This window comes from Notothenia rossii, assembly GCF_949606895.1.
Source record: "Notothenia rossii genome assembly, chromosome: 8".
NCBI classification, from domain to species: Eukaryota; Metazoa; Chordata; class Actinopteri; order Perciformes; family Nototheniidae; genus Notothenia; species Notothenia rossii.
Window position 1 is genome coordinate 61524554 of NC_136906.1, and position 25527 is coordinate 61550080.

Consider the following 25527-nt stretch of genomic DNA (forward strand, 5'->3'; position numbering starts at 1 on the left):
CCAAAAGAGATGACAAAGAATTTCACAGGTGTTACCAAATGTTTTCCCATTTCTTTATCTGAGTGTTTCTATGTGTGATTATGCAATAAGCTGCAGTAAAGCTGTGAACACCACTTTGTAAAGGTTAATGATGTGAAGACACAAAGCTTTAGAACAATGAGGTATCAATAAAAAAGGAACTGGGACAAAACCAAACTCCCACTCAACTTTGATTTGAGCTTGGGCCGTTGTCAAAGCAATGAGTGTTAGTCATACGGTATAACAACTTACTACAAACCTCTTTCAAAAAAAAAGTCACTAACATGATACATTACCTTATTGGCCTTGCAGTGGTCCAGATACCAGAACTTGACATGTCTGTTCCCCACAGTTACAAAGTAGGAGCTGTCCTCAGAGAAAGACACACCCGTCACCTGACTGGACACCTTGTTGGCCGCCACAACTACATCTTTCTGCAAGACAATAATACAACAAAACATGTTCAAAACAGAGCATTCATTATACGGAAAATCATTTTAAAAAATCATATCAAAACAACAAAGGCAATATGTAAACACACTGGCATTCAAAGGGTTTAAAGTGTGAAAATGAATGAATAGTTGGTAGTCATGATCAGGACTGATATATAAGAAAATGTGGCATAAGGGTTAAATACTTTTAGATTTTATACAAAACACACTTCCAGTCTTTATGCTGAGCTTGCTGAAAGTACATAATTTCCCAAATTGTCAAAATACTCCAAAATCATAACTAGGAGTGTGTAGGTAAAACCCAACTGCTTTGTAGCTTGCACCAATATGACAGACGTACCTTCCATGCCCAGACGTTGACCATCATGTCATGCTGGTTTCCCACACTGACAATATATTTGCTGTTGGGGGAGAAAGCCACACAGGAGACGCCATATTGGTGCCTCTGGAGCTCCGACACCTGTCTCCGTTCTGCCACATCCCAAAGTCTCACCGCTGGAAGGTGACCGCTCTGGGGAAAATAACAGAGGGATATAGAGGAAATAGGTCAACACTATCTTTTATTTGTTGTCCCCAGTCTTTAAATCCACTGGAACAACATATAGCAGTCACCTGTCAGTTAAGAGAGATTATCCACTCTGTTGCTGACCTCTGCTCACCGTATACAGTTACTTGTCCCTGGGCCTGATCCTTTCTATTTTCTCTCAAGGGTTTAAAGGTTAGCAGTCTATTTGTGTGGCCTCTCGCTTTGATATAATTACCTTTCAAAAACTTAACAGTTGAGAGGGAATGCAACCTGAAGGACACTGAAATGAATGACATTCATCTAAAGTCTGAGCTGCATACTGAAGAGACAGAAATAAAAAGACGTATGAAAAAAACATATGCACGTCTGCCGCCTGCCTGTCCTTGATGTAAATGAGCTCCTGTGTGGTGAATGAATGAGGGACGTTTCTTATCCGATCAATCACTCAGGAGCATCTTCTCCTTTTTCCAGGAAATCTCTCAGAGCTGTGATGTTCTCAGTTGGTTGCAGAATATCATATAAACATTTTGCCTGAAAGATTAAACGCAGTTTTATAAAAAAACCTATTCTGTAATCACTTTTGATATATAGTGTAAAAAAAAAAGTGTTTTAACATCAGCAGAAAAGCGGCCTATCCTTGTTGCATTTGGTCTGTTGGACTTTGGTCTCTGCAGTCATGGCAACTACTGCACGCTCCTCCACTTACATGCAGAAGTCTTTAATCGGCTTTGATTGGCTATGGCGGATTAAGATAGTGTGTTGTGTTGAGGCACAAACTGTTACTACAACATAAATGCAATTTATTTACAGACAAATGACAGTGATACATGAAGGGAACTCACTCTTAAGCACTTACCCAATAAGACATGCATGATCACCATTCATAAATGACTGTAGGCCTACATCCTGCTGGGATGTTCTCAACTATTTATGCTATGGGAAACTGAAGCCTTCAAGATGTGGAAATTCTGGAAAAGCACATTAATGCAAGGCCAGATTGACAGTAAAAAATACTAACCTCTCCAGTGACCAAGTGCTTGCCATCGGGGGAGAAAGAAAGAGCTGTAATGGTCTTCCTGTGAGACAAAGACAGAAAAACAGCTCAGTGGGATTTTTAAGTAAATATTCTTTCTACCCAAATACACCACCGTCCATACCACCAAGCAGAAAGAAGAGGGTATCTACACATGTGCTTGTTGCTGGATGTAGTTGATTGATAAAAAATAGTCCCAACATGAACCTGCTAGGCAGATTGTATTTGGGTTCAACTCACCGTGACGTGTTGATAATGTGGTGCTGTCTGTTCTTTTTGGCGTTGAGCAGAACTACCACACACCTACAGAAGGAAAAAATACAATCATAATTCACAATATGAGGTATGTTTTAACCAATAATGCATTTGTCTTGGAACTGATGTTTGGTATATGTTCCTTGTACGGAAGGAACGGTTTAATTTCCGGTGCCAACCTTAAAGTGACATTGAAGATATTTAGTGAAAGTTCAATGGAAAAGAAATATTTTCAGCTCAGGAATAATTTAATTATCTTTTCACAGTGCATAGCCTACTTGTCGCAGTTTTTAACATACAGAGGCTTACTGATAATACACCGTGAAATAATAAACATTTGAATTCTGATGTAACACAGTCTAAATAGTATTAATCTACAGAAGTAAACCAAAGTGTACTAATCTCGGTCGATCCGTAATTAAACCTTATTCTGTGAACTATTTAAGAAAATAACAAGAAACCAAATAACCCTTTACTTTTTCATAAATCTACTATTTTGTGGGTCATACAAGGTTGAATGCATGAAGAATTTCTGAACTGTAAAACAGATTGGTATGAGTTACTGAGCTAGTTTAAAATATGCTGAAAGGTGTTCGACCACACTTCATGTATTTAGGTGAATATTATTTCACATTTCAAAGAAATACACTTCTAAGTCTTTCTTGCAAACAGTTAACACAACATGGGATGGGAAGGTTGACATACACCACCCTAATGTCAGTTCTAATATGAAGCCGGTTAGCTTAGTTAGGTTAGCTTAGTTAGGTTAGCTTACGTATGTATTGGTAACACAATTCTCGTAACACCAATGTTACACAAATTCGAAGAGACATACAATGTTAATTTTAACTTGAACTTTTTTAAGTTGTTGGTAGAAAAGTTTTTTTTACTTTTCAACAAAGACAGAATGGCTTATATCCTTGTAAACCTAGCTAAGCTAATCGGCTCCTGGTGCTAGCTTCCACTTTATCATGAGGTAAGACTACTGTATCTTCTAATTAAGTTATTAATAATGAAATCATGAAAATATATAACTCCTTTGAGGGGAGTAAATAAACAATGGTACTAAACGTAACATAAACCCACTTTTGTACATTTGTGTAATGTGTTTGCATTGATTTTCTGAAAGCTTTAAATCAAAAGGTCCTGTCTTGATTGATTCAAGTGTTTTGTTCCTGTTTCTAGAGTGTGATTCATCCACTCTTTCACATTTTTCCATGTTCAGATGTTAATATAATGTTTCCTGGTAAGATAACTCCCTCTTCACAACAACCTCTTCCAAAAGCAGCTGTTTGAAGCTGTCAGTTCTAAAATACCATAACAGGTAACTGCATTACTTGTGCAGATTTGAAGTGAAGCGGCATGAACATTGCCAGACTCTCAAATTTGGGAAGTAGGCTATAAAGCTCGCTAAAGAAAGAAACATAATCACAAACATACACTCTTGGCCACAACAATAGTGTGCACAGCAGCCATTGACTTTCTTAGTATTAATACAGCTTTGTCAGAATATTTGAGAACAACAAAAGAGGCTCAGTGCACTGTTTCTATTACAGCCTAGCATGCCCTAGTGTGCTTGTTAATTAACAATCTGCTTTCAGGCCTAAAGCATTGCCACTGTTTAGTTATATCAACATCCTGCAACCTGCATCTCACAATTATTTTTATTTTGCATTGAAAGTTAACACAGCCAGTGTCACAGTTTGCCCAAATTAATAATACTACACAACACTCTTCACATCAGTGAGAGAATCAAAGGAAGCCTCCCCGAGGATAGGATAAAAGAAGCTTTGGAGTTCCTCTGATCAGATACTCCACAGAGCTCTCCTCTTCAGTTTCTCTGAGATAACACATAGACAGAGGGATTTGCACACTAAATGTCTGTGTTAGGTAGATATGATAAGGAAGCTTGGAGTGCTGCTAGGTCAAAGGTCAGATATCTGGAAAAGGATGCAGAAATGGTCTCTCTTCTTACCCTGCAGGATAGGCAACCAGACCAGATCGGGGGTCACAGGCCAGACCGCTGTTTCCTGATGCTGTGATTCCTAACACCTTCTCTAAGGTCACCTGTGGAGACACACAGCGGGAGGATTCAATCACAGGGAGAATTGAAAGTAGAGTTGACAGTGGGATAAATAGTGAACTCAAAGCAGCAGTGATTGAACTAAGCACCTTTGTCAATAATTCAAAGAGAGAAATAGATTGGTTTGAATGCAAAATGGTTGGTCGATGTCTGACTAATGTCCACTCTGTCCGTCCGTCTGTCCGTCTGTCCGTCTGTCCGTCTGTCTGTCTGTCTGTCTGTCTGTCTGTCTGTCTGTCTGTCTGTCTGTATGTCCGTCTGTCCGTCCGTCCGTCCGTCCGTCCGTCCGTCCGTCCGTCCGTCCGTCCGTCTGTCTGTCTGTCTGTCTGTCTGTCTGTCTGTCTGTCCGTCTGGGTAATTATAAAGCAGCCCTAAGTGTCATTGATTACTTTGGAGTAAGATGAAGGTACCTGAATCTACAGTTCACTAAATATTAAGAGTGAATAATAAAAAGCATGATCAGGTAATCGCAGGCTTGCTATCCTAAACTACTGTGAGTTTAAGGTTTCTATTTATTCTTGTTAATAAAAGTTATATATTTTTCTGAGTGTCACTGTCTAATCAGGCCCCTTTTATTTAGGTTAAAACTAATGGTATATACTCCTTATGTATGTGTATAGTTAGATGTTCTATCTAGAAGTAATACAACTAAAACAAGAGACTTTGGTGCAAATTGGTAACCTAAACGATGTTATCATTGCCTAAACGATTTTATCATTATGGATTATTATAAAGTTGCAACATTTAAATTTTTGCCCACCACCAAAATGGCCAGTGAATTTCACAATTTTACAAAAATAAATTAGCCACTCAATAGATAACTATTGTTTTTTTAATAGTGAGTCAGGCAAATCGACCAGCCAAGTATATTTGACCAGTATTTGGCTTGTAAAATGTGCTAATATTGTACCCTAATAATAACTTATCTATGAAGCATTAGTCAACAATGTGTTATTATTAATAGAACAATTATTTACAAATATAACCTCTTTCTAAATGATGCCCAAATACCCTGTTCTCTATAGTTGCAGTTTCAAGTGCCATAAATGTTGCTCAGGTAGCATTTTACCTATAAAACAATAATCACTGCAAGATATGACATTGATTTGTACTACACTGCAAATAGAAGGCTATCATAGAGTATTACTAATTGCTGCTTTTGCTCAGAAACTTTTAAAAAGTAGGTTCTGAGAATGAATAATTACCTTGCTGGTGAGACTTTCTTTCCTGTTCTTCTTGTGCCTGATTGATGGAGAACGCAGCAAATTCCTGATGCGACTTTTAAACGTGAACCCATCGCCTGGCATTTTGTGGCACTTCTGACAACAATGCACTGGACAAGTGAATGCAGCAGGGCTGGAGAAGGGAATGAAAAGCCTGTCAAAACCTCCCACCAACAAGCCTCCCACCAGGCAAACTTTATGTTCACAGAGTCGGACAGTGTTCCTGCTTCCGGGACTTGAACAAGATAATCTCTTGAGTGGGTTTACTGGTCTCTGCTGTTTTCTGCAGCTTGTCGCTTCACATCAACAGCTTCTCATCTCCCAACACTTCTGGACTAATGTCACCTCAACGCAACGGTTTGCACTGACAAGGGGAGGGGGAACAATCCGTTGCTCAGCTGTTTGCATCCATTGCTTCACTGGATTTAATCTCAGTCTCATGATTACATCAATGATGGCTTTTGTTGCTGTTGTAATTGATTTAATAGGATTACAGAGAGGCCACCGGCAGATTTAAGCCGCATGGCGAATGTTTCTTGAGTAGCTCAGTTTGTATGCTGATTGGACGATAAAACATACCCTTTTATGCATAATGGGCAATCTGTTGTTTAATATGCAAATGTCTCTGTGTTAAAGTAATCTTAACTTTTCTTCACAGTGATATTCAAAACGTAGCGCTAGGCTAGTTATTAATTGAGTTATTTAATAAGATGTAACGGCTCAAAGCAAGTTGCTGCTAATTATGTTAACCTGAAATGTTTTATCTAAAACAATACAAGTCATACTTTCTCGCGCTGTCCTAATTTTAAAACGTTATCAAAATTCTGAGTGCTATTCCGGGAAAAAGTAGACGCTCCCCGATGACGCCTGACCAATCAAAATCATTGTAGAGAAATGTAGCTGACCGAGCTGACCATACAGTCTATGATTATTACATGTAATAAGACATATTAAGAAATGTAGCCTATTGTTGATATGTTATAGGGATTTAAGTTTTTTTTTTAAATACTTCACTTTTGATTTCTTGGGTTTTACTAAACTACATCTACCCTATTTTACTCGTAAGAGTCAAGTGATGCCTGATGTTATCCCTAATTTTGTTTTATTTTTTTGTCTCATGCAGTGATTACTACTACAATAAAGACATGTAAAAAGAAAGGATACCTTTGCATACATTTGTGTACACCATGACTTGTAGATTGTGTTCCATTACTAACTCTTTTGTTTTAATAAATGATATAAGATGTCATTGAGCAACCATGTTTTTTTTCAAGTAATGACATTGAAATAAAGCTTATGATAAAGTTCATTACTGTTGTGCATCACGTTCACACACCCTCATTTCCATATGTAAGGAAATACTTTACATTTGTAAAACTAAGGTGATCTCTCATATCACACATCTAACAGCTGTCAGTTAGCACCAGTTACTGTGATTTGATGTAATGACAACTTGGTGACAAACAGCTACTGATATGTTGCATTGATCTACCCACAGGAGAAGCCCCATTTCTGCTGTGTTCAACAAGTGCATTATGAAAGAAGAGAAATGCTGTCTTCTTAAACGCTTTGTGTTTCAGTGACTGAAGAGTGCCATAATAAATGCATGTCGTTTTTATTGATTTTAAAGGCCACAGTATTTTTCCACAATTCCAATCAAAGTTAAACAGGACAACCAGTGTTTCAAAATCTTCCACAAAGTCAAAGTATTGTTATTTAAAAAAAAAAAGGCAATATTTACAGAGGTTAATTTCATAGATACAATATATGGCTAATAGCTTTTCTCTTGATTGCTTGTGACTCATCAGCTTTATCTGCATATTAGTGAGTGAACTACCAAACACACAGAACACTACAGCAAAGACATCATACATGGTGGTATCTACCAACAACATAAAGTGCTACTACACATTATTCACTCAGTTACTAACGGAAAACAGGAATTTCCAAAAAAGGGATAAATTCATCATACTAGCTCTTTTTAAAAATGTAAAGACATAAGTTAACACATACATTTTACAGTTAATGAAGCAGTGTCTTGTCTGATCCTATTTAGGAAAAATATTATACATACACTGAATGGTTTAACGTTTTGGAATTACATAATCTGCTGAGTTTTTTATTTATATTTGCATAAAACAGATCAGTAATAAATGACCTCAACAAAAGCACATTATTTGATTAAATCTCAACATCCTGTTTCGGACAAGGAGGAATGTAGTTGACGGAAATTCATCTTCGAAAACATAATGTCAAAACTGAATGTGAGAGTTCATTTGGTTCATACATTCAGCAGGTCAAATAATGCTCTCTCTTGTGTTTCTTCATACCGAAGCACCAGTGTACTTCTCTCTATAGTGTGTAAAAAAGTCCTCTGAGTTTTGTGACAACATACAAAAAAAAGAGCAGCATCCAGCTATGTGACTAACTGAGGTCAAACCATTGGCTTTCTTTAGCTACAGCAAGACAGGACTATTCGGATTCAAGCTCAGGTTCCAGTTCCTTCTCTACGTCTATCCACGAGCGTTTCTTTGCACTCGGGAAATCCTTTCCTAAAGAGCCTCGGGTTAGCGGCCGATAATCGCTGACTTCTCCGTGCCTGGTGGTGGTTGAAGGACTTTCCTCTGGGCTTTTAAAACAATAGGTTTGTCTGAACGGGCTGTCCTTGTTGGAACTATATGGACTACTTCCTGTTTTCACACCCGGAGGACTCCATAGCTGTATTGTCTTTTTCTTCGGAGGCCTTCCTCTGCCTCGTTTCACCAGTAGGGGGTTGTCGCTAACAACTCCTGGAGAGTCATCAGCTTGCATCTCGCTCGATGCCACAGTCCTTTTTTCACTTAGCGTCTCTTCAACCCCAGAAGACGTTTCACTTTTAATCAGATTTACGCCAGAGTCCTCTCGCAAACCATTTTGTAAAAAAGCACCGCAAGGGGGAAGGGAGTTCTTTCGAGGCCTGCCTCTGCCTCGGCGTACTACGGGATGAATGACTGGGGAAGGAATGATGTTTACTGGCTGAAAACTCAAACAGGCAGTCGGCAGCGTTTTGCCCACGCCCTCAGCTGGGCCCCCCTCCTGGCTTTTCTCCACAGCTTGCGGAGTCCCCGAAGGCACAGAGATTGATTTAAGCAGGGTGAGCTCCACCGGGGCGGGCGTTGGACCTGAAGACTTTGGTTTAGAGTTGGAGGGTTGTACAGTTTGGTCGTCCTCAAAATCACAACTGTTTTCGACATCTATAAAGAGCTCATGATCAGACATGCTCTCGTCTTGGTTCTCTGATGACTCCACTTTAGGAGGGCGGACATTAGATGAAGGGCTGACTCCATCTTCCTCTCCTTTCTGGCTGGGTTGCATGACCGTGAGTGTGTAGAAGCCATGTCCAACTGGGAGAAAAGAGGTTAAATATGCACGTGTGAATATAAATAAAGATGATTTGACTCTGGCATTAAATGATGGCTAAAGCCAGATGTTTTCACTTACGTGGTTTCAGAGATGAGGGAAGTATGATTCTGCCAGTCTTGGAGCGAATCAGAGGAAGAGCAATGGGCTTTGGAGGCTCTGCAGGTTTTTCTTTTGGTCTAAATGTAGGCACGTGTGTGGACTTGGACTCGGACTTGAGATTAGTGTTACAGACCTGGGCCAGGGACTCAAGTACCTGCAGAGGGTCCTCACTTTTCTGAGGAGCGGCTGGTAGTGAGTGTACCCGTTGAGGTATGACTTTCAGTTCACCGGGTTGAGCAGGATTGCTTTGTAGGTCGGGCTTAAGCAGGGACATAATCTTCCTGTGCGCTGCAATCTGAAGAGGGTTAGCCTGAGACGGAAGGTTAGCCTGACACAGAAGCTTCTGGAAGTCAGGGTGTACCCGGCGTCTGGGATGGAGCTCCGCGTTTAGAGCAGAGGTTCTCAGATCGACAGCTTTGGACTGAAGGAGACTGGAAAAGTAAGGCAATTCCTTCATCTTATCTCTAATCTTCTGCCTCTCGCAGATCTCATTCAGCTTTTGTTTGATCAGCATGTCCGGCTTCCCTAAAGAAGAACACACACAAGTTTCAGTAAAGAGACCCAGTGCCATCACCCATTTTGTAAATGCTGTTAGCCATAGCAACAACTGTGCTACGCTGCTCATTATCCATGCATTTTAGATATAGACCCCGAAATCATTTTTATTTTATTTTTTTCTGATTAATTTTCACCTAGGCTATATATCCCTTATTTTATCCAATAATTAACTCAAGTTTTATTTCCTTTTAACGATACTAGCTGACATTGGATGCTCCAATTATTAACTGAAAGTGCCGCAAAGTCGCAGGGGTTGGACTTCACTCAAGTGTGAGAAGAGTCGAGCCATAAGACGGTGACAGGAATCGTTTCCCAAGTACTTTGAATTTAAATCCAATGGGATTATGGAAACTGATGTCAATGAGGAAATGTATAAAATGTTGGTATGATATATGGCTGAGCCGACACAGCCAGAACACGTGAAGTGGTGTGGGTCAGAAAATGAGAGGGGAAAGATGCTCTTCACCGTGAAATCCATACTTGTTGGAATGAACCACGCTAACCAGTTCAGTCGTTTCACAGGATTACCTTTGTTGTCATAACACTTTTCAACAATGGATTTTCAATGAAACAGTATATAAATCAGAACAAAGGGAGAAATAGCAAAAAAAACGACATGCAAAATGGAACCTACCAGACAACACAGAAAGCTCCTTTATATAAAGAGACTGCATCCGACTCAGCATCATCTTCTTCTCTTGCAGACTTCTAGACTCTTCAACCAGATGACTGATCTCTTGTTGGGCCTGCAAACAGGATACAGCCAAACAAACACATTGAGTAAAGACCATGAGGGCAGCTAGACACGCATACTCTCATCCATACATTTATTTGAAATAGGCCATTTTTGTTGGGAAGTCATTCTTTGTTCTTCTGTAATGCTAATGAGTGGCACACTTCATTGAATATATTGTAGTACAACACTTGATGTGGACTTTAGAGGGCATTTCATTAAGCTGTTTCTATTGGCAATCACAATTCATTTGAATTTTCACAGCTATGTGAACTAAGAATTATCTGATTTATTCCCTATACATAACCAAACATTTTGTTGAAGTAAGATTGGCAAGTTTTGGTTTGATGTGCAAATTAAACTAATGAACTTGCAGGAGTAGAAATAAAAATGTTCTGTAAATGTTCCCCACTGTATTACTTATCTAAAAGCCTTTACAAACTTGGGATAGGGGCCTTCATAAAAACACTATTTCCTGTTCAAATTGTTATTTCCCATAGCAGATGTTTTTGTCTAAACGTCTTTTACTGGTTGTACGTGTGCTGGAGGAATATGAGGCTAAGCGAGGATAAGGAACTGACCATTGAGAGGAGGCGGAGCCTGGGGACCCTGGGGTCGCACTTAATGATGGCCGAAAGTTTGTCAAACAGGACGCGCTGCTCACAGCGTCTTTGTCTTTCTAGCACCGTGTGGTTAGTTCGCCTCTTTTCATCCTTACTCTCATCTTCTTCTTCATCGTCTGCTTTATTCTGGAATAGAGACACAGACATGATAATTAGTACAAGTGATACTGACACTACTTGGTACTAAATAAGATAATAGTACTTCTGAATACTAACATCGGTCCATAAACCTGTATTGCTGCTGGATAATAAACAAGCCGTACCTGAGCAGGGGTTTTCCCCGTTAGTCCAAAATGATTCATGGAATCTCTGAAGGTAGAGAAGAAATTAAAACCACTTTGAGAGCCAACATTCAAACATAAGCAGCACATATGCAGAGGTCCACATATCACATTGCCCTTTATTCATATAATCACCCTGATTCCTTAAGTGCTTTGCGGACAGCTTTCTTCATTTCAGCGATGGCCTTTCCTTGTCCTGCTTCTTCTACCGTCTCAATGTCCACTTCCGCGTCCTGAAGAAAACAATATTGAGCTTGCAGTTTTAAGAGATAAAACAATAACTAAAAGTAAAACAATCACAGGAATTTATTTGCAGATTCTTTGTATATAAATTCATTGTTATTCACATTTGATCTCTATCAAACTGTTGTGGTGCTGCATCATTATTCCCGCCTACAACCATTATTTTAGGACTTAGTAAAATGTCTTTGTTTGTTACAGATGATCTTAATATCTATATCTATCTTAATAATTAGTCATTTTTTTCCAAATAGTGCAGCCCTAATCAAAAACAATATTTCAATTGGAGAAACAAATGTCTGCCTGAATATGAAGACATTTGGTATTCCTCACACTTACATCCTCATCAGCCTCCCCACAGTAGTCTGAGGTGTCGGAGCTGTCCGAGTCCTCCGAAGCGTTATCCACCGGACTGGTGTTGCTTTCCTCTCTCTCCTCTTTTGGAATCTTCTCAGCACCATCTTTCTCCACCATTAGTGGAGCATGAACCTCATATGGGGGTTCAGGCTCCACTAATTTGCTCCTTAATAGATCCCTAGATCCAGTAACGGCGTCCAAACAAGACAAAGGTGCATGTGAACCCCGACCTTTGATCAAATTTAACAAAATCTCTTTTTGCGAAAGGGCTTTATTCACTCCACTGCTTGTGGTGTTCTCAGATTCTGATGCAGGCTTTGGGAGCTGAATGAGGGTGAAGCCCCCGGGCAGCTCGACACCTGGCAGGTTGGGGCTTGAGGTGCTCTGGTTATCTGGAGGGCAGATCCTGAATGAATAGGTCCCTCTCTTTCCTAAGAAGCTGGGGGTCTTCAGTGATGGTGAGACGGTGAGAGATACAGGGGAGGATGAGGAGGTGTTCTTGAAGGGTATTACAGAGCCGCGTGCCCCAGCGATGAAAGGGGTGGTAAAGGGGATGCTGTGAGCATACTGCGGCATGTTGACAAATCCCTTCTTCCAAAAGCATGGAGGGAATTGCTGAGCTGAATAAACAAACAATAGAGGGCAGAATGGTGAGACAAAGAAACAGTTATCCAATTCCAACATACCAATCTTATATCTCTAGACCTTTAAATAATTTAATCTACAAAGCTAAACCCTGGGTAACCCTTAGGGCTTTAGAGCGATGCAGGAATGAGACCAAGACCATTTTTAGCTTAGTGGTGTTGAAGGGTAGTCATTCGACTGTGATGTAGTTTGTTAATAGCCTAACGTTAGCTTTTTACTTCTGGTGATTGCCTTTATTCTTCAAAAATCACTTAAGTGGTGTTAATATGTGGGGATTATCCTGCAGAACAAACATAAATATCATAAAACATGGGTTTTCCCACAGATTTTACTTTCTGCAATATTCTGAGATCCTGTTGCTTTTTCTCATGGGTGCCATCTGTTGCCAACTTCCATGTCAGCCTTCACAAATATGCACAAGTCTAATAGCAATGTTTAACACACAGACAGCAGCTTGAGTGTATACATGCATTTCCTCCTTGCACTTATGAGGAATCTTCCCGAATATGAAAGTACTGGTTTTATAACTTGATGCCTTTGGCCCTATTGTGAAGCAATCAGTGGAAAACATAGTGCTTGTGCTGGAACAGAGAGGAGAGTTGTACCTGGTGGTTGTGCTGCTGTCTTCAGATCAGTGGTTTTCCTTGCAGTGATACTTGGAGGGACTACTGTGCCTGCAGCCTTTATGTGCAGAGCTCCAGGAGTGTTGCTTTTGTTTGTAGGATTGGACTTCTGGGAGTGTTTAAGAGAAGTGCCGCCGGGAGGATGCAGTCGGCCTGTGACAAATGCTGCAAGGCGGTTGGCTGGATGCAGAGACCCCATGTTCCCCAGCAACAGTCTGGCCTGGTTGTAGGATTTTCCATTTACCTGTAAAAGGAAGAAAAACTTCAGATATAACTCACTATACACTTTCTTCATGTATTACCAAATGTGGTTCCACCCAATAAATGTTATGTATAATAGGCATTTCTCTGACCTGTATAAGTCCAGATGCTTGGCAGCCAACAGGTTTGGTCTTGGCTCTCAGTCTGCCCGCAGGTAACACTCCGCTCAAAAAGGGTGTGACTCCATACTGCACTTCCGACTCTTCATTTTGCCCATCGTTTTCCTCTTCATCAATGCTCCCCTCATGCTCATCCTCCTCGCTGCCCGCATGTTCGTCTTCCTCAACATCACTGACTTTTGATGGTTTACTAATGTGTACCTGGGAAAAGTGGAGCAGGAGAGATTTAAATCAAATGAGATAAATGTCAAATTGTGCAACGAGGCCTAACGCCATATTTGAACTAAAAACTAAATAATATTCAGAGGCTGGTTTTGGATCAGCTGCTTTTCATAATCATTGAAATATATCTTCAGTCAAGGTGAAAGCAATAACACATTAAGATGTTGTAAACAAAAAATCTATTTAGGAGATAAAGACAATACTGACAAAACAGTTATTTCTCTGGATTCTAATATGTATTTATTAAATAGATCCTGGACTTGAAACACTTATTACTGCCCACAGATGCATCACTCTTCATAGACCTACCCTATAAGTGAAGATGGAGCCGCTGGGCTTCCGTATGAAGATCTTGGCGATGGGGCGGATGTGGTAAGGTCCTACCCAAAAGCGCTGGGAGAGCCTATTCTGATTCATGCGCCGAAATAAAGCTTTCAGGACCATTTTACGGTCCTTGGACCATTTACACGCTGAGGAGACCTCGATTTGCTTTTTTGCCTCGCTTTCATTGGATGCAATCTTCTGAGAAGCCTTTTGCACTGGGGGAAAAAGCATTATGGTTGTGTTAAGCAACAAATAGCAGAGTATCTTCAATATCACAGTCAGGCCTGTCAGATATGCCCTCCAGGCAATAGAAGGAAAGCATAACAAGTGCAAAAGAATACTTGGGAGTCAAATATTTGAGGATTTCAGTTGCTGGTTAATTTTTGACATCAAATGGTGTATTATATATTTTCTTTGCTTCCTCACCTTCTTTCTCAACACTCGGTAGATTTTTGAGGCAGTTTGTCGGCTGGTCATCAGTGGTGTTCTCCTGGGGTTTAGCTGCAGGGTTTGCTGTAGAAGTATCAATGAGCATGGGCTCGAGGGAGAGCACAGGGGGAGGCTTGGAGTTGAACGCTCTTACACGTGCACATGTCATCATGCTCTCCAAGTATTTATACACTGGATCCTTATCCTCTTCTCGTATCTGCAATCATGATTTATATTTCAATTTTAAAAAGACAAAAAAAAGGGATTTAAGCTTAAGATTCTTACACTTAGAAAATAACAGCTATTTCACTACAATAAGCTGATATGTTTTGGTAAAGCATGTATTAGACCTAATAAGAGAGAAATGTAGTTTTACCGGTTGGTTAGTCCGAGATACGACGCCACGTTTTAGGAACTTCACAGGGGAAAGCCCCGGTAGAGCACACTTGGGGGTGAAGATTGGATCTGGATCCTCACTGTGAATGTTGTATTTCCACAGTTTCTTAGAGTGCGAGCCCGGGCGAGGCTGGACCACATGTTCAATATTAGTCACAGCTGGGGAAAGGGGATAGAACCATCATTACAACTTTGGAGGTATTGAAGGTTGTGACCAAACTTAGAAAGGCTAAAAAGGTTTGCGTTCTATAGTTCTGTAATAAAAAGATAAAACCGTTGCATTCCTTTTAAATTATGTTATGAATGAAACGATGCAGTGATCCAATTGCTTAAAATGATATCAAAAATAGACAAAGATCCAATCTATTCACTTCCAATCGATTTGAAAACAAACATTTTAAAGATATAGAACAAAGAACAACATGGAGAAAGGATATAAAAACAACACGATCTTACAGTAAACCGGTTGGATGAGTTCTTCGCGCTCCCCCTCTGCCAGGTGCTTGGTGATCTTGCGTTTGAAGCATGTGCAGCCCAACATGCAGTCAGTCCTCCGGCAGTGGAAGGGTCCTCTGTTGAGGCGCTCCAGGCTGGAGCACACGCAGCCCAGAGTGCAGAACTCCTTACCACATTCGGGTCCGACACTTTGGATATTTGGACAATGGTGCACTTTCACCATCTGCTTGGACTGCATCTGATTCAAAGTAAACAAAACAATTTTAAATATGACAAAAATGACACTGTAAAAGAACAATAGAAAGTGTGTTGCATACCTGTTTGGACAGGATGACAGACAGAGCCACTGACAGTCTGTCTGGAGTCAGCTGGGTTCTGCTCAAACCCTGGTTCTGCGCATTGAGCTCCATGTGCCACAGTTTGAGCTGGAACTTGGTAAAGATGGGTTTGTGCATCATGTGACTTTGCAGGAAGCTCACTGCTGCTTTCTGGCTGACCCCTGTCTGATGTGTAGGGAATCTGAAGAGATGGGAGGAAATGAGCTGATTACAATATACTCTTTTTTTTCTTTTCGCAAGGGAAAATAAATGTTCCTCCAATCAGTGAATAAAGTCCACATAAAATAAAGTAAGACATTAACTCAAGACAAGTAACCAAGTTTCTAGGAATAAAGAAATTAACCTGCATCTTTATGAATAAATATTGCTAGTAAGAGCTGTAAAATGGTAATGGTCTCGTATATGAATAACGAGAGCAAGAGAACAAATTGAGACTTATTGAAGGACACGCATTTTGTAGGGATCCCTAGCTTTTGCATGTCATCGGTTAAGCAACTGTAATATTTTAACAACAGTAGCTGATTCATTTAAGAAATTACTTTTTAAAAGACCCGAGGGATTCAATGAAAACAGAAATTCTTTGTATTTGGACCGTTCGTTTTACAAGATGTGAAATGTAACCGTACGCTTGAAAATGTCCTCTCAGAACACAGATGGACTGAATTGTTCTACACCAAATAAAATAGAAAAATTACAACCCAAACAAAGTAAAGAAATGCTCACCTTGGGCCTGCAGGCGGTGTGGGTGAAGAAGTGGAGGGCTGTATGGACGGGGATACTGATGGAACGGGGGTGGCCGGTTTGCCCAGAGGAGGCGGCGGTGCTGCCAGGGCGGAGTAGAGAAGGGGTTTGCGGGAAAGAGGGCAGGGTCTGTTGGCCCCTAGGGGAAGCTTGGAAGCATGTCGTTGATGCTTGAGCACGCTGTCCAGGGTCTTCACATAGCTGGAGCTTTTGACGGGCAGCTGATAGGCCACCGAGTCAGAGTTTGTGGTGAAGGCCGCAGAGCGTTCGCTGATATACTGCGCCTCGCTTTCCAAGTACTCATCCAACATGTTGCTGCAGAACGCAGACAGGTTCTTCTTTGGTCCTTCAGGAGAGAAGGAATGGAGACAATTATGTCATATACTATCAAGGAGGGTTGTTAAATCAGATCCTTACATGTGGCTGGTTATAGTGCAGTTTATCATTTGGTTATCAAACTGACTACTATTAATCCCGTTGCATGATAAAAGGGAACTGTAATAAAACGAGAGAACCTTACCTTCACATTTAGGAGGAGAAGTGTCTTTGCTTCTTATGAACTTGTTTCTCCATCCCTTTATTTTTGTCACGTCGCTTGTCTTTCCTGTCCGTGAGATGAAGGATAATCCCTCCTCTGTGAAGGAAACATAATGCGTTACACTTCCATTAAAGACACAAGACAGTGTGTTAATATGGGATGTTTCACAATGTTTAAGTGCTAAAGTGGAATAGAGAACTACATGTATTTAAGTAAACAGTATGTTCATTGATAGAAAATTGGCTGGCCAACAATATATATCAAGAGGCGCTTTCACACCGCAGTACTTTTCCCACTTTTGTTCCGATATAGTTCCGAAATGTCGCGTTCACACCAAAAAGAGTAAACTAAAATGACTTCATGAGAACCTTTTTACCCCCTTTTGCTAGAGAGCAGGGACTTTTGTGGGAGAAAAAGGTTCCTATGTCTGATTGGCTGGGCGGAATGCAAACCACGCCCCGTAAAACTCCAAAAACGTTTTCTGAAGCCGCCATTTTATTATCCTCGCATTAGCATTATTAGCATTAGCATTATTAGCATTAGCCCAGCGCACAAACGCAGATAGACTAACTTATGGCAACTGAAGCCAGTCCCCAACTCCGGGGACTTCCGGCCGGGGACTCCGGGTGGCAGTATACGCCGTGAAGCTGTTTGCGGCCTGCCAGTAAACCCAAAGCAGAAGAAGAAGAAGTGACGTCAGCGGCTTCATTTGCCTAATCCTCCCTCAGGGACTTATTCCGGTGTGAACGCGATCTGTACTTAGTTCATGAGAACTAAAGAGTTCTCATGAACTAAGTTCTCATGAGCCTTTGTGGGGAAAGTACTGCGGTGTGAAAGCGCCTATAGTAGTAAAGCACTTCCTGTTCACAGTAAGCTGTGACTCCCTGGGTTCAATCAGGTTTTTATTAGTGGGAAGCAAATCTCAGTCATTGCCCTTAGTTTAGACACCTCTCTGAGAATAATATTCACAGGCTTGTCTTTTCAAAAGTAGGTGTTCTAAAAACTGCATATTGCCAGACCCCTGTTTTCCTGTTTTATTTTGATGTCTGGCAATAAATGGAAACACAAACAGACAACCTTTAGAAGCTTTACCAGGCCATGTTCTCAAAGATCCTTTAAGGCTTTAATCTGACCTGACTGACAAACTACAGATGATGCAGGAAGAGGTCATTATCACTCAGACTATCGTAATTTATCCTACTAAATACATTAGGCTATGTTATGAATGTGCTGTCTAAATTGAAAGAGAAGCAGAAAGAGAGAGATAGATAATTGTACCGTAAAAAAAAAGCACTTAAAACTTTGTAATATAAATGTGTTTAATCATTCTTGACCTTAAATCTTCAATGTTCTAATACTGGGTATAAACTGAGTCATTTTCTTCAAAAAACCTGCACAAACTTTCAAAGATGAATCCAACTCACCACCTTGAGACAGAGCCGTGGCGTTGCCTTGATCTTTCAGATTTGGGGGAGGTAGCGGCAGACGAACCCCCAGATACTGCAGGTCGATGGACCTCATTGTGTCTAGGGAGCTCAATTTCATACCCACTAAAAACAGATTTAAAAAAACAAGTAATTAAACAACAGACAAATATTTACACTTCCTTACTTTCTATGACCTACTCAAACACTAGGATGTTTATCCCGATGTGTATGAACTCACCCTCCTGCAGAACCGGATGGATGACCTGTCTGTGTTTGAGGATCGCGAGGTCCCGCAGCAGGATGGCCTCAGAGTGGGATATCTGCTCCTCATCTGTCTCTAGAATCACCTCGACTGAAACAACACAGAAAGGTAGTCAAAGATTGTGCACATTACATTTGAATAAATAGAAAGTGGTGACAAGAGGTGATTGCAGGATTTTCACAACAATCAATATAGGTATAACATTAACAGTACAGCAGAAGTGCATAAAAGCATTTGTTACAGACATCAGCCAAATGAAAGAAATCTTTGAAATGCTTACCTTTTTCCTCCCACTGCATTGGTGTCGTTAGGGAAACTGGAGATGCTGATGGTGTGCTATTGTCCGGCATGTCCCTGATGTGAACGTCAAGAGCTTCCTGTCGCACAGACCAAAAGTGAAAGCTTATATACTTTGCAGAACTTTTACAAATGTGCACCAAAAATCACTCTTTAAACAACAAACCCCCTCTTATGATTGCAGAGACTACACACTCAATCAAACATAAATCCTTAGGAGACATGGAGATAAGTACAGAGCATTCTTTGAAGTAATTTCTAGTGTTTTACCTTTGAGCTGAATGACACAAACAGCAGGCCCTCCACATCATCCAGCTCTGGTTGCATAGCGACAGTCAATGATGGGCTGAGCAATACCGTGGGGGGTGCAGCCACAGCTTTCCCTTCTCTTCCCCGCGAATTTGCCCAACGTTTGTTCATCCTTTTCTTCCTCTTGCGGTCCCCGGTGGAAGAACTCGGGCTCGGTGTTAAGGAAGTGGGTGTCATCGCCATTGGTCTAGGCTTTAGTTGATGCAGCTTGGGTGCTATATCGACAGCGAGGTTCTCTTCCTTGGGTTTCCCAAGTCGTCGTTGTTGAAAAAGCACAAGCTCACCGAGGGCATGTTTGCCTCTTATACAGGGGACATATGCCAAATCCTTCTTGGAAGGGTAGGACATTATGGGCTTCAGGACCAGCCTGGTGAACATATGCTCGTTTGAGACAGTAGCAGGGATGCTGGGATCCTTTGAGCTGCAAGAAAGTAAAAAGAAGCACTGTTTAAAGACACTAAACCACTAAGAAATACACAATGATATTTATAAACCTATTGTGATGGCACAGCATGTGGTGTTACATTGGGTAATTCCAGCACTTGATGATGATGAAAGACCACCTCCACAACCAGACACACAATGATTTTATACTATTTTTCTTTAATACCAGCAAAGGTATTTCAATACATTTGACTATTATAACCAGTGTGACAATAACAATCTCCGAAACCTGACGATGCCGTCATGGATAACAAGGGCAGATAGACAGACTCCTGTTTGCAGCAAAACCTCCAAAATAGAAAGTGTGAGACGAAGACACCAAAAAGAAAACAGTGGATTGCTATCCAAAGACTCAGCAATAAACAATGATATATAAATGAATTGCAAGTATTAAGTCTACATAATCCAAGCAAATGTCCCGTTTCAGTTTCCTCTCTTCAATTTGTACAAGGTCTTTCTGTGATCCCTGTTCATCTTATGTTGAACCTAAGATGATCCTATTATTCTATCTATCAACCGTAAATCTGGCCGTTCCTTAAAATTACAAGCCAGAATTAATTTATCTTAAAGACATTTTAGGTGAATGATTGAATTGAGGTTCCTTTGACGAGCTGAACACAGCAGTGGAACGATGTGAATACATGAAAATACAAACTATTACATTATTCATATGAAATACAACCAAAGCATTTATTTATATATGATAATGCTGTAAATGACAAAGAGCTTTTCAAAAAGTTGAACATAATCTAAGGCCATATGTAGATATATCCCCTGGCCACAATGCAATCCAGTACAGCAACTCTGTCCCATCTTGACCTTTACTGTGCGCAAAACACAGACTGGCAAGAATCTGTGTATAAAAAAAAACAGTCTACAATCAAAAAGGTATGTGCTATTTGTTGTAAACTTGTCTAATATTATTTGAAAACATAATTAAATGAAGCTGAAAATTACAACCCCGATAATAAATATATAATTAACTGAATACCTCCTTGACGAGATAAAACAAACCTGGCCATTATCATCTTAAAATAAATGGTAAAGAATTGCCTTAGATTCTACAGTTGCACATAAGAAAACTGCCAATAAGTGTGTGTGTGTTTCATACAGAACAAAAATGTAATAACTTAAAAAAACTCTTACCTCAGATTGACGACCTCCTCCTTGTTCTCGTTAAGTCCAGCAGCAGGTTTTAGAATCGGCTGAGGCTCCATCTTAACCACAGGTGAAGCCTCTGTAGTAACCAGGTGAGTGTCCATATTCTCTAAAGGTTGAGCGACAGTAGAAAGCAGAGGAGTGTCCGTCTTTTCCACGGGTTGAGTCTCTGTGTTTACCAGGTGAGTGTCCTTCTTCTCCACGGGTTGAGCCTCTGTGTTTACCAGGTGAGTGTCCTTCTTCTCCACGGGTTGAGCCTCTGTGTTTACCAGGTGAGTGTCCTTCTTTTCCACGGGTTGAGCCTCTGTGTTTACCAGGTGAGTGTCCTTCTTTTCCACGGGTTGAGCCTCTGTGTTACTGTTTACCAGGTGAGTGTTCATCTTTATTACATGTTGAGCATCTGTAGTAATCCGGTTTAGGCGTGGGTTGTTTCCTTCTTCCCTAAAGCCTTTTGCAAACGGATTGTGATTGATTTTCAGCTGGGTGATCCGGAAGTTCTGATAGGTTGTGACAGCCATGAATTCGGTTTGTGGAAACGTAAAGGTCATGCTCTCTGGTCCCATAACCACAGGCTGGTCGGGTGAGGGTGCGTTCCCATCTGGTAACGGTATGACGTGGAGCCTCGGAATGTAGCGATGCATGGAGTGTAGTATTATATGGCCTTCCTGGTCATGGGAACAATTGGTCAGCTTGAGTTTGTAGAAAGACACCAAGCTACCCATCCACTCCGAGCCTAGACTGGGTGAGTAATGGTGGGCAAAGGCCCGGATCATCGTCTGGGACTGGTGCTCTGCTGGTCCAGAGGCCTCCCATTTAAACGAGCTCCAGCGGTACCTGTACTGGTCCGATGGAGCTATGGAAAGGACCAGACTGTATCGCTGATCAGGATCCAGGCCAGACAGGCGATACCGGCAGTACGGGAACATGCGGCGGCCCTGTTTAGTGAGAATCATCTCAGTTCCACAGCTGTTGAACTGCTTCCACACTTTGTTATTCTCCAGAGTGACGCTGACGCCTTTGAAGGTGAGCAAAGTAGGAAAGACCTGTTCAGGGTCCGTACTGCCAAATGTGTTAGTTGACGCCACAGAAAACGGTAGTGGTGGGGATTGTGATGTGGGGACATGGCTTGTTTCTGTGCATGTCAGGGAGTCTGATGCTGATGCAATATGTGAAGTAGCTGGGCTTGTTTTAACAATTCCTTCAAAGGTAGTGGGTGATGTTGCAGCAGGCTTTGCTGGGCTGGCTTCAGCAGGCGAAGAGAGAGCGGAGCTAAAATCATTACTTGCCATGGAGACAGCTTTTTCCTCAATCGTTGTCTCACTAGGTACGTTAGCTCTCATAGTGGTTGGATCAAGAGGAGTTGAAGAAGGGACAACAGGAGGAGGAGGAACTGAGGAGGGAGTGTCACTGGAGCTCCCCTCCTCATGCTCCATAGGGTGGGGGTCCTCCATTGATGCGAGTTCAGAGTCTGTTGCAGACATCATCAATAGATGTGGCAGTCACAATTCATTTGATACCTAATGACAAAATAATAACAGAGTTATATGTATAGCATGGTGATTTACATTTCCCACCTTATTAAACATAATTGCTAAAATCACACAAAGCATAATAAAAAAAGAGAGAAGATAAATGTGACAACTAAATAAAAACCACATTTAAAAAACATTTTACTGGTCATCCAAGTAGAGCAAACACTGACAGAAAATAACCAAAAGTGGTAAATGTAAAAGCAATGTTCGCATTCAATACACCTAAAAGAGTGTCGATAGATCTACTATTATCAAATTGAAAAAATAAGCCACAAACTCTCATTACAACATCCTTTAACTATATCTCCAACCCTTTTCAGATAGCAAAAACACTTCAGAGCTATTGAGTGCTGACATGTTTCAAGTTAGTTGTAACATTAGTGGTGTTACAACAGTGTGCTAGCTGTAGAAATGACAGTTATGGAAATATGTTGGATATTTTGGCTGTCTTAATTTATAGTGCATACACATTTACTTTAAAATCAAGAAATTAAATGACTGCAGGCAACATCAAAGTATTGGTTTCATATGACACGTAATTATTATTAATATTGTTTGTATATGGTGTGAAATTCATATTTTGTAATGCATAAAACACCCAACCTAATATCAAGATGTCCATGGTTTGTAAGATTCATACAACAGCACATTGTATCCCAATAGAATCCAACCAGAGCAATTTTAGGATATGTCGTATGCTCCTGAAAAATAAATTAGCTACTAATGGACAAAATATAATTTATTACAACCATTGGCCATATCCTTCTATGAGCTAGTGATGAGTTGTTCTACTGTGTAAGGACATATTTATAAACCTTATCTTACATGCAAGGCTTTCAAAAAAAGCCTGCTTTGTCAATTTGTTTATGCCTGTGTGGCTACACATTATGAAAGCATGATTTGTTGTGATGATGTTTTTTCAGACCCTGTCTTGCAACATCAGGCAACAGAATACAATTCATAAATGAAATGAACTTCAGAGGTCAAAACCACAAAAAGTGAGACACCAGGTAATAAAAGCAGTAGGAATTTGGTAAACACAGCATTAAAACGCCAAAACAAATACGCCCCATATATTTGACCTGCAATCGTTAAAAATAACAAACATGTGACTTATTATACTAACTTAATCAAATTGCACGAAGGTAGAAATGTTTCAGTATTTTTTTTAAAGTTTAATATATAATTTATTGACAGTCTGAAACATTGGACTTTGTATTTCCTCAAGTGTGCTACGAGACCACCTCGGTGTGACTGACCAATAGCCTGCGAGCCTGGTATCACACAGCGGAGGACATGGCTGAAGGGCTCGGACAGGCCTCGTTTTAAGTATCCAAAAGACAAAAAAACTAACGTTTCTTTAAGTATTTATTCGGTAGCAACCGTAATAACATTTCCAACGTCGACGACAGAGGACACGCTATCAATGTTTGCTTCATTTCTGCCTTGCCCTCTCTAGGTCAATGTATTAATCACATCAACAACACAGATGCTGTAGTGTAAAGGTGTTAACCGGCCAAACGAGTGCGCAAAATGCGTTTTTACCGGCATGTTTACCACACAAACTCCGAATCCTTCTCCCTGTAAAAACTTTTCCTCTTAAAATTATTAGTCACATGGAGAATTTAAGTTGTTTAGCAACAGCCATGTCTTCCTCACACACAACAGAGAGGAAGGCCGCCTGCTCCAACACTCACCAAGTTGGAAAAGTTGCAGGTTTCTCTGACGCCTCACCTTTGAACGACGCCTAAATGTTTACCGAGGCAACATAACGATAACGTTCCCGGTAAAACTTCAACTGTTGCACGTCGACGTCGCCTGTCGAAAGGGCCTCGGTGTGTCCCTCGAACATAAACACAAATGGAGGCCGAAAGCCACGCCACTGTGCTCGCATCGACCGACCCGAGCGTGCACGCAGAGGAGCCAACGCGCATGCACGATATCACCCCCCTTCAATGGCGCGTGATTCCCGGGCCGCGAGGGAAGCGGGAGTCCACCATCCCGGAGATTTTTTTTCTCGCTTGTTCCCACCTCGAGCTCAGTCAGCGCGCCGGTAAGGACAACTCTCAGCAAGTTTGCGCGAGAATGTTTCGTGCGTGTGATTCCCAAGCTGAGAGCAAAGACCCGAGACTTTACCTCCATTCCTTTGTATTTCCTTCACTTCTTCTACCTTTTCGATCACATTTCCATTCTCACCCTGTCTGAAGAGCACACACACTCTCCTCTGCCCCTCTCGCTCACACATACACACACACACACACACACACACACACACACATACATCCGTGCTCTCGTGCTGTGACGTAACACGTTCACCATGGCGGTGTAGATTCAATAGCCACTGCGCAGGCTCCCTCCGCAGGACTTTATCGGACACTTCTTTCATGCCTGGATTTCAGCTTACAAACCCCCTTTGAGAAAAGTTATTTTAGAGCAGGTGACAAACAGTGCAGGTTCCTTGTCAATACGCCCCTGCAGCAAAATGGACCTACTCAGACTTAATAAATAACTCATGGTTTACTTTTTTTAAACTGCTGAAACCGGACCGCAAAACAACGTCAACTGGCTTGTTCTCCAAAAAGATGGCGTCTGTTAGGTTCCGAAAAATTAATTTAACTGAATGCGTTCCACATAAATGATTAACCAATAAAAAAAACAAGTCATTTAGCCTCTAATTTATGAAGAACAACTAGACTAAAGTACCCTGATAAGAGTTACGAGGTTTTAAAATAGCCCTATCATTTATTTCCCAAAATAATCCACAGAAAATAATGTCCTCACGTAAGTTATTTTACTGAGCCACCAAACCTGCTGACGACACAATTGCTAAACAAAACAAGTCAGCACTGCAGCTTACTAAAGTCGGCTGAAATGCATTAGTGCCTTAAAATGACTGAGAAATACATTGTAATTTTTATTCATTTGAAAGCACAAACGCAGCGGATAGAACTGCTCGCTTCTCAATTGGTGGCCAGAGAAGGGTGTCCTAGAGCCAATTCAATAAATAAACCAGGGGAAAAAATGGCAAGCAAGCATGCATCACAGCTGTCACGTGCATGAGTGTAGACATGGGTTAACGCCAAATTAAGTGTAAAATCTTCTGAGTCGTTTGTGTTCCCCTAC

The 25527-nt window shown here is 40.9% G+C and overlaps 2 protein-coding genes across 11 annotated transcripts in view; both read right to left on the reverse strand.

Moving 5' to 3' along the window:
- The window catches only part of LOC307017119 (mitogen-activated protein kinase-binding protein 1-like), a 34822-nt gene extending 28037 nt beyond the window's left edge, over positions 1-6785 (reverse strand). For 2 of the 3 annotated variants that reach the window (XM_079646622.1, XM_079646620.1), the window contains exons 1-6: positions 5573-6785; positions 4260-4351; positions 2270-2332; positions 2015-2072; positions 811-981; positions 315-452 (exon numbers count right to left, since the gene is read on the reverse strand). In XM_079646622.1, the coding sequence (XP_079502748.1) occupies positions 315-452; positions 811-981; positions 2015-2072; positions 2270-2332; positions 4260-4351; positions 5573-5674 (624 nt within the window). In that variant the 5' untranslated portion in view covers positions 5675-6785. The remainder of the gene's footprint in view (positions 1-314; positions 453-810; positions 982-2014; positions 2073-2269; positions 2333-4259; positions 4352-5572) is intronic. The other variant, XM_079646621.1, reaches the window with a different exon arrangement.
- Positions 6786-7188: 403 nt separating this feature from the next.
- mgab (MAX dimerization protein MGA b) lies at positions 7189-25038 on the reverse strand. Of its 8 annotated transcripts, none has more exons than XM_079641847.1 (22): positions 24926-25038; positions 20861-22389; positions 19232-19691; positions 18945-19041; positions 18641-18754; positions 18400-18525; positions 16958-17071; positions 16420-16783; positions 15676-15877; positions 15359-15596; positions 14883-15061; positions 14504-14723; positions 14063-14292; positions 13505-13732; positions 13134-13395; positions 11866-12503; positions 11422-11519; positions 11269-11341; positions 10964-11131; positions 10284-10395; positions 9071-9616; positions 7189-8973 (listed from the first exon to the last, which is right to left on the reverse strand). In XM_079641847.1, exons 2-22 carry the CDS (start codon positions 22354-22356, stop codon positions 8063-8065), a joined length of 6876 nt encoding a protein of 2291 aa, XP_079497973.1. In that variant the 5' UTR covers positions 22357-22389; positions 24926-25038; the 3' UTR covers positions 7189-8062. The 8 variants fall into 8 exon arrangements, with proteins under 8 accessions (XP_079497973.1, XP_079497972.1, XP_079497974.1 ...); XM_079641846.1 differs by lacking the exon at positions 24926-25038 and adding an exon at positions 24601-24711; XM_079641848.1 differs by lacking the exon at positions 24926-25038 and adding an exon at positions 24686-24702.
- Between the last annotated feature and the right edge of the window lie 489 nt (positions 25039-25527).

Bases quoted from the DNA above. Each gene is read 5' to 3' on its own strand.
- mgab (XM_079641847.1), bottom strand. From the start codon at position 22,356: ATGATGTCTGCAACAGACTCTGAACTCGCATCAATGGAGGACCCCCAC. The intron at 16,784-16,957 runs GTAAGGTTCTCT...TCTCTCCTGAAG, and splicing joins TTCTCCTCCTAAATGTGAAG to GACCAAAGAAGAACCTGTCT. The intron at 8,974-9,070 runs GTAAGTGAAAAC...CTTTTCTCCCAG, and splicing joins TCCCTCATCTCTGAAACCAC to TTGGACATGGCTTCTACACA.